This window comes from Artemia franciscana, chromosome 2, assembly GCF_032884065.1.
Source record: "Artemia franciscana chromosome 2, ASM3288406v1, whole genome shotgun sequence".
NCBI classification, from domain to species: Eukaryota; Metazoa; Arthropoda; class Branchiopoda; order Anostraca; family Artemiidae; genus Artemia; species Artemia franciscana.
Genome location: NC_088864.1, coordinates 43,429,368 through 43,443,334, shown reverse-complemented (window position 1 = coordinate 43,443,334; position 13,967 = coordinate 43,429,368). Strand labels below are relative to the sequence as shown.

Here is a 13,967-nt window from a genome sequence, read left to right as displayed (position 1 = left end):
TCATCAGAAGTTACGAGCCTGAGAAAATTTGCCTTATTCTAGAAAATAGGGGGTAACACCCCCTAAAAGTCATAGGATCTTAACGAAAATCGCACCATCGGATTCAGCGTATCAGAGAACCCTTTAGAAAAAATTTCAAGGTCCGATCTACAAAAATGTGGAATTTCGTATTTTTGCTAGAAAACAAATCACGGGTGCGTGTTTATTTGTTTTTTTGTTTGTTTTTTTTCCCAGGGGTCATCGTATCGACCAAGTGGTCCTAGAATGTCGCAAGAGGGCTCATTCTAACGGAAATGAAAAGTTCTAGTGCCCTTTTTAAGTGACCAAAAAAATTGGAGGGCACCTAGGCCCCCTCCCACGCTCATTTTTTACCAAAGTCAACAGATCAAAATTTTGAGATAGCCATTTTGTTCCGCATAGTCTAAAACCATAATAACTATGTCTTTGGGGATGACTTACCCCCCACAGTCCCTGGGAGAGGGGCTGCAAGTTACAAACTTTGGCCAATGTTTACATACAGTAATGGTTACTGGGAAGTGTACCGACGTTATCAGGGGGATTTTTTTGGTTTGGGTGTGGGGTTCAGGGGAGGGGGCTATATGGGAGGATCTTTTCTTGGAGGAATATTTCATGGGGGAAGAGAAATTCAATCAAAAGGGCGCAGGACTTTCTAGCATTACTATAAAAAAACAAACAATGAAAATATAAACATGAAAACGTTTTTTCAATTGAAAGAAACGAGAAGCATCAAAACTTAAAACGAACAGAGATTATTACGCATATGAGGGGTTCTAAAAATACTTTAGCATAAAGAGCGAGGTATTTAGGAGGAGATAAATACTTCACTCTTTATGCTAAAAATTTTTTAAGTAATTTCAACTATTTATTCTACAGCCTTTCTGATTCAGGGGTCATTCTTAAAGAATTGGGATAAAACAAGATTTAGTGTGAAGAGCGAGGCATTAACGAGGGGACCAACCCCCTCATATATATAATCAAAAATATAAAAATATAAAAGTTTGTTATGTAAGTTAATTCTTAAGCTGCGTATTTTTTTTACTAATAAAAACGTTCGTTAAAAATTAAAAGATCTAGTTGCCTTTTTAAGTAACCGAAAAATTGGAGGACAACTAGGCCTCCTTCTCCACCCCTTATTTCTCAAAATCGTCAGATCAAAACTAAGAGAAAGCCATTTAGCCAAAAAAAGAATTAATATGCAAATTTCATTTTAATAATTTATGTACGGAGAGCCAAAATCAGACATGCATTAATTCAAAAACTTTCAGAAATTAAATAAAAAAACAAGTTTTTTGAAATGAAAGTAAGGAGCGACATTAAAACTTAAAACGAACAGAAATTACTCCTTATATGAAAGGGGCTTTTCCTCCTCGACACCCCGCTCCTTGCGCTAAAGTTTGATTCTTTCTCGCAACTCTACTTTTTAAAACAATAAAAAACTTTAGCATAAAGAGCGGGGCGTCGAGGAGGAAAAACCCCTTTCATATAAGGAGTAATTTCTGTTCGTTTTAAGTTTTAATGTCGCTCCTTACTTTCATTTCAAAAAACTTGTTTTTTTTTATTTTATGCTGTAAGGAATTTGTGCTCCGTATAGTGTAATTTTTTTGTAATAACGTCATCAATACCACGATAGAGAGAATCAACACATCACATCAACAACTCTAACACACACAAGCTAAACCAGAAAACAGGATAACTAAACACCCTAAGTCTTATGTTTAAAACGGAAACATTCCAAAATACACCTGGAAACACCAAGAGAGCAATGACAGACAAGCAAAATCACGAAACAGCAGAACTAAACAAGTTTTTTTCCGAAACACATTTTGAAACACTAACAATACTCTTTGAAATATTTTTTGAAAGACTAACAAAGCCAACACAGAAAAGCTAAACTACGAAACAACACTACTAAGCGTCCTAAGCCTAATGTTTCACACAATAAACTTCCAAAATATACTTGCAAACACTAACAACGCTAAAACAGACAAGCTTAACCAGGAAAAAGCAAAACTAAACATCCTAAACGGTATTTTTCTAACGAAAAACTTCCGAAATACGCTTGGAAATACCATTAAAACTAAAACTGACAGACTAAAGCATGAAAAAGTAGAATTAAACAACTTTTTCCAGAATATTCTTTGAAATACCAAGAAAGCTAACATAGACAAGCTAAGTCATGAAAGAGCACGACCAAACACCCTAAATAATACTTTTTGAACTAGAAACTTCCTAAATTCACTTGAGAACTACATTTTCATTAAAAATATGTCTGAAAGTGCTTTAGGAAATGATAATATGTACCATGGACATTCCCTAGGGGCAGCCACATAATGTCACAGACCGGTAATTTCGCATACTTATTTTTCATTCTTGCATTGTTTTTTGTGTATTCCTTGTATTTTATCATAATCTTTTTTACTGTATTTATTCTTGTGTTTCCTTATTTTTGCTAGTAGAAGCAGAACTCGCCGTTTCAAGCCAAAATTCCCGCTCAAAAATGCCAGGACCATACCACCAAGAAGTATGAAATTACCTGGGTTTATTTTCGGGGTTTATTCAGAAGTCATTGATCCTCAGCAATGGGTTCGTTAAAACAATTTTCGCTATTAGGTCTAAGTAATAATACTCTTGTGTTGTATGCGTAGCCCTGATAACAGGGAAAATCAAAAGTGAGGTTATTGATCCAAGCATTTACATAACTATGATGTATTAATCATATATGCGTGTTAAATGTAAAACAATAATATCTCGTAAACCTATTCGAGTAATCGATTTTCCCTCTTCCATTTGGAATGTTTCCAGAGATAGAAAACTTAAAATCCATAGTTTCGTCGAATTATTTCCACTAGAAAGTATTTTCAGAATCATAATATTACGAAGGCTTTCTTGGCACAAGGGGTTACAGCATCACACCGCTGGGGAAATCTTTGATCTAACGTTCTTTTCCTACAACGGACAAAAATCTTTGGAATATAAAGGTTCCCTGAGGAACAAATATTGAACAAAATATCTTGACGGAAAAAAACTAAAGAAAAGGAAATCTCAATGAAATAAAAAAGATCTTGTAGAGGAAAATCTTGAAGAAAATGAAATTTCGGTGAATAAAAAAAATGCCTTAAAAAAAATGTCTGACAGAATGTTTTGAAATGTCTTGAAACCTATTGAAATATGTATTGAAGGAAAATGTCTTAAAATACGTCTTGAAATGTCTTGAAACGTCTGGAAAAACTGTCTTCAAGAAAAATGCGTTAAAAAACGTCTTGAAATGTTTTGAAATATCTTGAAAAACGTCTTAAAGAAATAAACTTAAAAACATCTTGATACGTCTGGAAATATCCTGAAAAACATCTTGAAGAAAAATGTCTTAAAATGTCTGTAAATGTCTCGAGAAAACGTCTGGAAGAAAAAATGTCTTTAAATGCCTTGAAAAGTCTTAAAAGGTTCTCAAGGTTTTGGCCTTACACCCTTGGATTTTTAAAATTAAAAAATTAATAAGGTATGACGTCTAACAAGTCACGCTACTCTTATTATGCAACAGTTACCCGTGTCTTCAAGAAACTTCAAAAAAAGTGTCGAGATCATGATTTGAAGGGGGTGGGAACCCTTTAGATTTGCGGACGGGATACTTCTGGAGTACATATAGATTTCTGTGGGTTTTTTCGTTAGATCTTTTCTCTAGAGGTAATTGGAACATGCAAATTTTCTTAGCGTATTCTGAAGAGGCTCATGCAAATAAAAGTTGCAAGTTTGAGAGATTTTTTTTCAGCAGCAAAAAATGAAAGTTGCCCAAGAACAGTGGCAACTTTTGCCAGTTTTAGCACAGAGGGACATAGCTCAAAGAGGGCCAAAAAGCTATCTAATGGAAATTCTTACTTCTGCAGCCACTAGATCTAAAATTATTATCATAGAAAAATATGAATATGGAGCTTTCTAGCCTCAGAGGTAATTATAGTGAGCTGACTAATTAAGCCAGAAATTAATAAAATATTAAGGCGCAAAAAATACAAATTGTGAGGTTCGAAATTACCGCTTTTTACTAAGGTAAGAGTTTAGAAGTTCATCGTAAAAAAGCCACAGATTATGTAACCTAGGATATATCTGGGCTTAGAGAGGAAATTGAGAAATAGCCATATCATGGCTTATACCCTGATGTAGCCGTGACAAGTTTAGTAGGGCCTATCTTATAAAACTATTACTGACTTCAGTTGTTATTCTTTTTCTGTGGATATCTTTTTCTTTAATCTAATGACTGCTTAATTATTGTAAGTGTCCGTAATTTTTTATAGTTTCAAGTTATATCTTGTGTTCTCTTAAATATGTTGAACAAAAGTTCCAGCACCAAGTTTGTTTAATTCTCGGACCTTGCAACGTTGTTGCTTGAGTCATTAAAAATAATCACAATTTTATCTTGGACTTCTTATACAAGTTCATTAGGAACGACTCATTTCACTAGTTCAGGCCCATCCTAAATAAGGACGATACCATACTTTTTAAATCATCCTATAGACTTACTTCCTCTGAAAGTCACACGATATCACTTTACTACATCTGGTGGCATATGAATAACTGGGCCGAGAAGAGTAAATAAAACTTTAGATTAAGAAATAAATTACCTCACCGGGAGCAGAGAGCAAAATGACTTTCCTGACAACGATGCTGAAATTGCACAATTATAACAGAACGAGAAGGAGTTTCTGATGTAGATGATTCATTGGAAAATTAAAGATTGTTGACGAATTTACAGAAATACTTGACGATAAATTAAAGAAAATTGCGTAGCATTTTGATTAAGAAGAAGTACCATATAGTATTTCGAGTCAGTAGGAAAAAAAAACAAGGATATGAACACCCTAATTGAATTCTTCAAAACTAGGCTTATCGACACAAGTATTTCTGAAAGGCTAAAAATTTAGCTAGTTACGCTTAACACCTCAGCCAGTATTCGGGAAGATGCTGACAATATTTGTCGGTCAGTATGTTGCCAAATAAACAAAAGTGGAAGCGGTGAGACAATACAAAGAGTGAAACTGTATAAATTTATGCAAGAGTTTCTAAAAAAAAATTCTAAGACTAACATTATCTCAGAAACCTGAAAATTTTGTAACGGGATATTATTACCTTGGTAGAAACGGAGACGAAAATTGATGAAACGATGAAAAAATTTGTGCAAATTTCAGTAAATAGCACAGAAAATCTAATTGATGAATGGAAGCGTGTGAAAGAGAATGAAAGCGAGTGATATTTGTGGAGAAATATTGTGAGCCAAAAAAGGCGTGAAGATAACGGTCTTAGATTTCTGAGGGAGGAAAAAATCTCAAAGTAATTACCAAGAACCACGCCCTCATACAGATAGCAGTAGAATAAACAATAACAGGTCAAAGATGTATAGGAAGAGTTAAAGACCCCATAGGGGACAGAAAATTGCCGGGCAATATAGACAAATATTCCGATGCTATTATTGTTGCAAACCGATTCATTATGCGATAGATTGTCACAATAGAATACAAAATGAAGGGTCAACATAAAATAGAAGAAAACAACTCCAACCGTAAGGTGGTAGAAAACTAGGAGGGAATAGAACAAATAATACTTGGTAAGTACCAAATAGTATTCCTGAATGTTTACCTTGTAATCAGACAGTAAACCATGCAATAGGCCAAGCAACTAACAAAGAAGAGTCCTAGAAAACTCCAAAATTTTTTGGCCAAATAACGGTAAGCATTTAAATCAAGACACCTGCTAGTGAGGGTCAACAGATCTGTACCTATGTTAAGAACTTTATGCAGTGTATAATGTTGTGATACAGAGAGATAAAATGATTTACCGATTTTGCGCTGTTTTAAAATTGACTGTTTTCAAAGTTTACCGTATTTTTCATACAGATGCTTCGAAATCCCTAAATAGAGAAAAAGTTTTTAAGAGATTTCTTTATAGTGCACAGAATCAGGTTTGTAGATGTCAACACCCTGACCTCCGTTATGGGTCAAAAACTGATAATTTCGGAAGAATGTCCCTTAAAATTTAGTAAAAGTAACATAGAAATAATGATAAAAGCAATAATATGTAAACAGCTACCATTTCCTTTCATTTAAGCAGTGGACAAGATAAGAAATATAGAATCATATGGGACCCAACAACCAATAATATTACCATAACAAAACCAAAGGCAACTGATAGACATGTTTGCGTAATAACGTACAATGGCAGTAAAGGCCCCGAGTATGATTTAAAATTGAATGGCAAGCTGCCATAGAGGTTCTTAGTGATGTTAAATACTACGGAACATAAACTCAAAACAATCGATTACGTAGTTGGAAAATAACAACATTGATTGTAAACTATTAATTTGGATCCTCAATTTGCAGTTCCACTTATAATCCAGATCATAAGAATGTTATCCCACAGATAAGTTTGAACGCGAGTTTATAGTGATTATTATGGCTGTGGTAACAACGCTTTAAAATACAGATTTATAAATTGGTTTTATAAACTCTTTTATTCCACTTATAATTGCTAAGCTTGTTTTACCAATCTGATTTTGTCAGTTGAAAATTTCAAATTTCTCACGGTGCAGTTTATAAAATTAACCCTTGACTGGGCTGCCCACTTAATTCAACAATCTGTCTTGGCTTTTTTCTACAATTGGCCATGACTTTGACTTTTCCCACAACTATTCCCTCTTTTTTAAATTCAAAAATCAACGGATCTTTTTCTTTTTTTTTAAAGTCTAGCAACCAGCAAGGATTCCTTTCACCGAGACCGTTTTTGACCAATTCTGCTTGATGTGTAGGCAAGAAGAACGAGAATATTTACAGTTTTGTTGATTTTGGCCGACAAACAAATAACATGCCAGTAAAGAATCATCCCAAAATTACTGATGGTGCAGGACAAGCCTTGTATTTATGACACTGCTATCATAATATTCCTGTTGGTTTCATCCATGCTTACAAAATTTTCAAATTTTCTGCCAAAAGGACAAAAATCTTTTCCCACTTTTCCCTCTGTGTGTAAACATAAATCCTGTCTCCGAGACAGGATTCCCGTCAAGTTTTCCTCTCCGTGTAAACGCGCTATTAGGACAGAGAACTATCGAAGTTAATCTCAAATACTTCGCGACAACGGTTTGCTCTCCGCAGCTTTTTCAATAGAAGAAACAAACGCAAAGACCTTTTGGCAGTTTTGCTTCTTTGAAAAGTAATTGCATTTGATGAATAAAAGTATCTAGAATTGATGAGTTGGTTAAAGATTAGAATTCTTGTTTTTGATTGCATCTAGTCTAAAGGAGCCGTAAAATTCTAGTTTAGCTTGGCTGCTTGTTACTATCATGGAAAGGAGCCAGGTTAGGAAAACGCAAGTTTGAAGGATAGGTCTACTGACTAAAGTATGTCAGGGGAAGATATTTTGAAGTACCTACCCTTGGTAAAATTCTAGTTAATAGAATTCTTGCTATCTCGGAAATAGTTTAGGTTAGGAAAATGAAACTTTCAGGGATGGGTCTACAGGCTAAAGTATGTCCTGGGTAGGTATTTTGAAGAAACTACCTCTACTCCTTCTCCCTCTAGAGAGCCCTGGCCTCTGATGACTTTTAAAAATAGGCCTATGTGTATTATAAAAGTGAAACCTTGTAAAATAATTGTTTTCAGCTTCATAACTTTGCTCAACTCCATTTTATAAGGTTTTAAAGATTTGCAAATACATTTCCTAGATATTGAAAAAAAAAAACATTGATATGGCTCAAAATTCTGCTCAAATAACAGTAATTACATTTGCAGGACTAAAGGCAGAGAAAAGGCAACTAGTTACTGAAAATTAAGGTAAAATGTTGTTTTGTCAAAATTTCAATAATATAGGCTAGATCTGTCATGTAGGCAAATTTCAGGGCCCTCTAGAGGGAGAAGGAGTAGAGGCGGGTACTTTAAAATGCCTTCCTGGGACATACTGTAGACCCATCCCTAGAAGTTTCATTTTCCTAACCTAAACCCTTTCTGAGATAGCAAGAAGTTAATTAACTAGAATTTTAAACCTACCCTCTATAGGGCAGTTACATTTGAAAATCTTTGTGTTATGAAAGTGAAACCTTGCAAAATAGATGGTCTGCTTAAATGATGTAGGATACAACAGAATTGTTTTGAGCTTTGAACTTTGCTCAATGAAAATTAAGTAAAAATTTTGTCTTGTCAAAATTTCAATAGGTACCTGTCAAGTTGGTAAATTTCTAAGACTTAGAAATCAGAAAAGTGTTAACATAGAAGCTTGGCAATACCTTGCCAGAATGTTTTTTTTGGCCTTGGATTCATTCCTGAATGTTTTATTTTCCAAACCTAATCCCCTACCAAGATATCTAAGAGTAGCTAAAGTAGAATCTTACAATTCCAAGATTAGACCCAGAGCCCCAATGACCAGTCCAGACCCAATGAATAAACCAGAGCTTTTCATTAGCATATACAGTTCTTCTCAATTTCTGTATAACAACAAGATGTGAGGGTTTGAGTTTTACATAAATTTGCTCAATTAGATACTGATATTTCATCATAGACTGACTTCCTTCAAATACAGAATCCTCTTGTTCTTTCTAGTTCATTTTTTTTTTACCCGAATCTCCACAAGAGTATACTTGACAACTTCATTTCTGTTATTATTGCTGGAATCTCAAAAGAAAAGGAATTTGCAGACAATATCCCCTACCCATGGAGATTCACTCTACAGAAAACTCCTACTCTACAGACAATTCTTCAGCCCCCCCCCCCCCCTGTCCCCAAGAAAATCTCTCATGTATCAATAAAAGTAATATTTTTAAATCTAAATGTATAAAAATCTCCCTTGAAAATGTGAATATAAATAGCTATCAAGTCAGTAGTAGATCCATCCCCCCCCCTGACATAGTGGTGAATTTGCAGTTGAGACCACTTTCTCTGGTTTGGGTTGTGACAAAAGTTATTTTTTTGTAATTAGTTTTCAACTTAGTTGGTTTCAAATTCAAAATAGTTGAGTTTTTATTAAGTTTTTGATTATTAAGACTATTTCTTTTAGCAAACAAATTTGAAACAAGGTTCTAGTCACTTTGTGTGGTCTCTGTTAGATTTGATTAATGTTGCATACTGCCAAAAAGTATTTAATTAAATTTAGATCTATCAAGGGAATCTGTCTGTATTACTGCAAAAGCCAACTGGGAGGCAATTTTTATTTTGTAATAACAAGGAGGGGAAATTTAAAATCCTAACTTCTTTAGGCTGTTAAAATGATATTTTGGGATTGTGCTCTCACAACAGGGCTGAAAAGCAAAATATTTACTTCTTTTTACTGTAAAAATTTTTGTTTCCAAGTCTTGCTATGGCACTGAGGGGAAGAAATTGATATCATTGCTTTTTTGGCTGTCTCTTTGGTTTTTTGGGTTTGCTTTTTTTGCAAAATAGGGTGGTTTTTGCAACATTGTTTTTTTTTTAGGGTATTTGTATAATAGAAAGTAAATTTATGAGAAGTGCAAAAATTATTAATTTAAGTTTTGGATTTTGGTGAGGAAATGGTGGTCACTTTACTGTCTATTTTCATCTAATTAAAGCTCTGCATTATATGACATATCATCTCCTCTTTTCATCCTAAAACATTAAAATAAAGGCCAGGCTCTTTAGAACTGTAATAAAAGTTTGTATAATTATATAATTAAAACTAAGTATATGAGTCAAAATACTCCTTCCAAGGTTGGAGCAATCATTTAAGAAAAATAAATTTTTGAAAAATTGTTTATAAAAGAAGGCAAATAATTATGTGTTTATTTTTTTATCTAGCTGGTATAGATAGGTCTCTGAATTCTCATTTGAATCAGAGGAATGACATTGATTTTTTTTTCAAACATTTACTAATAAAATGCTGATAAAAAGTGGAAATTCATACAACTTGAGTTAATCATGACAACAGAATGCAACTACAATATTACTTCAGAATTTCTCACCTTCTCAATACCAACAAGTCACAAAATATAGTTATGTTTTTGTACAGGTGTTGAATATTTTGGCCATAAAATTGTCTAAACTGCTATATATACTGCTGAGGATTTTTATACATGCCATCTAATTATATTTCCATGATTAGTTGTTTATAAATCAAGATTTTTAGAGGACAATTCTTTTACTTAATGATAAATCTGAGTCAAATTTTAAGTTTTTATTTTTGTGCTACACAGACTTTTTAAGATTTAAATGTTTGAATTGAATATCTGAAAGTCTCAAGATTAAAAAAAAAAAAAAAAAAAAAAAAAAATTAAAAATCTACTACAGCTTGAAACCCTGAGAATTTAAATCATCAATCTATGCTGGTCAAATACAAAAATAACAAACACATAATTATTTGTTTTTTAAAGAGCATTTTGACTCTTATACTTAGTTCAAAGCAAATACCTACATGCATCTTTATTAGAGTTCATATTTTTCTGACAATTTTGGTCTTTATTTGGGGATTTTAGGATGAATAGAAGAGGAAATACTAATGAAGAGCTCTAAACTGACAGGACTAGCCATTATAAACATTCACCACAATATTGAGGTAGACATTGACTGTGTAATAAATAGATATGGCTGGAGTGGAAATAGAGAAATAAACTTTTTCTTATAAAATTGTGAATTCTGTAATTTAAGCAAAATATATCAAACTTCAAAATGTGGAAGAATATGCCATGTTATTATGAAAAGTAAAATTTTGATTAGTAAATTTTTGAGATCTCATCAAAGTTGACACTGTTTATTAAAACATTATCTTTAAAAAGAGACAGTGATTAGTTAATACTTTATTGCCTATACTTAAAACTCTTGCTTTAAATGTCTTCTATGTTTCTTGTTACATTCCTAAAAGAACTAGTATTTAGTGTTTAATATATCTTTTACAAATATACAAGTTGTAGCTTTATCCTCATTTCCTACTTTTCATTACTTTCATAGTTACTAAGCAATGCCACAAAGTTAGGTGACATGCTAAATGATTTGACCTATACAAATTGTCACACAGAGACCATGACCCCAAAAGATGGTTCAAGACCTATTTTATTTTTTTGACAATAAAAGGGTTAACTCACTCACTTAAACGGTCAGAAGTGCAAAGACAAAAAATTATGCAGAAAATATTAAATATCATTTTTTCTTTATAGATGGTGAACAGTTTTTTTTTTTTTTTTATGATGGGATGGTCTTTATATCTTACTACTTTTTGTATCAGTATTTTTGTACCATTTTAAATTCGAACTTTAACCCTCACAAGATTTATATTAAATTCACCACCATTTCCACTACCTACCTACAATGCATAATTGTCAAGGCTTCCTTTAAATTGCGGGTATTTCTTTGTTTGCAAGTTTATCCAGACAATCTATTATGCATTCCCCCTAAAGAAAATCCTGGATCCACCCCTATATCAAGTATTTGTGTTTGGTATCTAATTTCAGTCAGGACAAAATGTATTTGAAAGCTTAAGAGGTCCTTAGAGAGGGGGGAAACTGTACCTGAAATCTTCACAAGAGTATACTTGACAGTTTCATTATGTTTTTGGTGATCAAATGAACTGTGTAGTAAAGCATTCAGGACAATACAACTTAGTATTTATATAGAAGACTTGGTAGAAATGCCTTCCTATGGCTGAAAATTATACTGAACTTATAAGAATTTTAATTCTAAGAACTGAAGTGGTATATTTGGAGACAATTCCATTAATTACATAGAGACAAGGTCAACACACAACTCAATGCCTTTTTTATGCTGTTCCCAGATGCAATAGTTATTATGCTTGCAAATTCAATTTAATGCCCTTAAATGGACCCTAAAGTTACACCTAGTCTCTGCCACTACTTGATTAAAGTAGTAACAATAGAAGCAGTACCATTACATTCCTTATTGTAGTCCTTAAAAAATAATATTTTTCTTGTAAACACATTCAAGAATTATGCTCTGCAAGACCAAAATGTGTTTGCCAGCATTCAGTTTTCAATGTATAGTGAAAAAGGATACTGACTAACCATGAGTGTTGAAATGGAGATTTGGGATTTGCCAAGGACAGGGATTTTTGCTCCTGAATAAGAGGGAATGCTCATGTATGGTGTCTTTTAAGTATTCTGGCCACAATGCAGTATTGTTTACAAAACTCCTAGTTTCATAATTGACTTGAGATGATCCTAGACTTGTATTTTCTCCTTTTGTTTCATCTTCAAAAAAATTGCTTGTTTTTTTCCTGTTGGTCTTTTTGCAGAATAATTTTGGAAACAAGTGAGTCTCTACAGTTTAAGCAGGGGAATTTGTAAAAACGAGTACAGCACCTGTTGTAGGGTAGTCAATCTATGTGTGTGCAGCCTGTGTATTTGTAGAGAGGATACATTAGTGCTTCCAATGCAGAATAGTTATGAATATCACGTTTTCTATTAAATAAAAATACATTACAAGAATTAAAACCTTAATTTTTGGCCCCCTAAATTAAGGGAACCTTAAGCATGTGTCTAGCTTGCCTAGTTCCTATTGCACCTCTGCTAAAGTCACTTGAGCCAGATTAAAAACAGTTGTGAAAACTTTGGATGTTCTGAAATCAAGACAAAAACAATCAGACAAAAAAAGGAGTGAATTTGGTCAGTTTAAAAAATATGTTCAAGGGCAGTACTAAATTGCTGCCACACTTTAAAAGTCATGATTTATGTGCTTCAATGTAATTTTGGTTTTTTGTGTGTCATTATATTGAAGGGTGGTTATAGAAACTTGGTTTGGGGCTCATTCAATTGGATATTGAAAGTTGTAATGCTGTTTTTAAGGACCTGTTTTAAGTGATTGGAGGGCAACCAGCCTTGTTCCTATACCCTTTTCTGCTATCCATTGTACCTCTATAACAATTAGATGAAAATTTGGAGATGACTATTTTGGTCAGAGATATGAAAAGATCTAATGAGTTTATGTCTGGTATTGACATCACCCCCTAAATCCCATGAGCAGTGGCCCTAAATTATGTACGTTGCCCATTCTTAATGTACTGATTTTAGTAGAATAGGCAACCATGTTTGGTTTTGATTGTCCAATCAGCTAGGAGCTCTTAGGGATTGTTTGCTTGGTCAAGACTACCAGAGTTTCCCTTGGTACATTCTGGAAAAACACATATACTTGACCAAATTCAAAGATACTTTGTGTTTCCAGTTCATTGATGATAATATATCCAATATGTTGGGAACAGTCTGGTAGATAGGATTGAAACTTTTAGGCACTGTTGGGGAAAAGAAGGGGCATGGGGAAACTTTAAATTTGTGTAGTGAGAAGAGAATAGGGGCTAAATGACTTTTTTTTCAAATCTAGTTAAACATTTTGTGCTATTAGCTTCTAAGGGAGGCATAATCTTTGCATTGTTAAGTAGTCAGATAGCAAGGTTATAGCAAGGATCAAACATTTGTTTTTTTATGCTAGTATATTTTGGGTTGTATCAAATGATTCTTCCTTCAGATCCTGTTTACAGCTCTATCCATGTATACAGTGGCTATGAAAACTGTTGACTTATAATGGTTTGTTACAACAGTTGTTATTTGTGTATATCAGTTGGCTTATAACATTTTTTACTTATAACAGTTTTAATATAGTTCTTTTTTGTCACCTTGTATATTTTATCAATTTCAATCATATGCATGACTGGAGCAACAACCAATTATAACTAATCTAGTATTGTTTTCAGTACCCATCATGAATGGCTAATGTCAATCACAATTCACAATAAAGAAGCAAACAGGACAAATACGCAGTAATAGAAGATTAGGGCATAGAGAAAGATTTTGAACTTTTGTGATGGCTTTTCTCTGCCCTGTCAGAATTAGGAGAGCAAAAAAGAAGAAAGGTAGGCAAAACTGGGTAGCAACTGCATAAAGGTGTCTTTATATTTTCAAAGAACCCCAATCAAAAAAGTTGATCTGCTTGGTTCTCACTGGGTGCGAAATTCGTGAT

General features: G+C 33.4%; 1 protein-coding gene across 3 annotated transcripts in view; it reads left to right on the top strand.

Annotated features, from left to right (window-relative positions):
* Positions 1-7,137: 7,137 nt before the first annotated feature.
* The window catches only part of LOC136042187 (SH3 domain-containing protein Dlish-like), a 40,993-nt gene continuing 34,163 nt past the window's right edge, over positions 7,138-13,967 (top strand). Inside the window, exons 1-2 of one of the 3 annotated variants that reach the window (XM_065727122.1) lie at positions 7,138-7,215; positions 13,702-13,860. In XM_065727122.1, the coding sequence (XP_065583194.1) occupies positions 13,812-13,860 (49 nt within the window). In that variant the 5' untranslated portion in view covers positions 7,138-7,215; positions 13,702-13,811. Of the gene's footprint in view, positions 7,216-7,341; positions 7,361-7,382; positions 7,403-13,701; positions 13,861-13,967 lie in introns of those variants that run through there. The other 2 variants (XM_065727136.1, XM_065727129.1) reach the window with 2 other exon arrangements.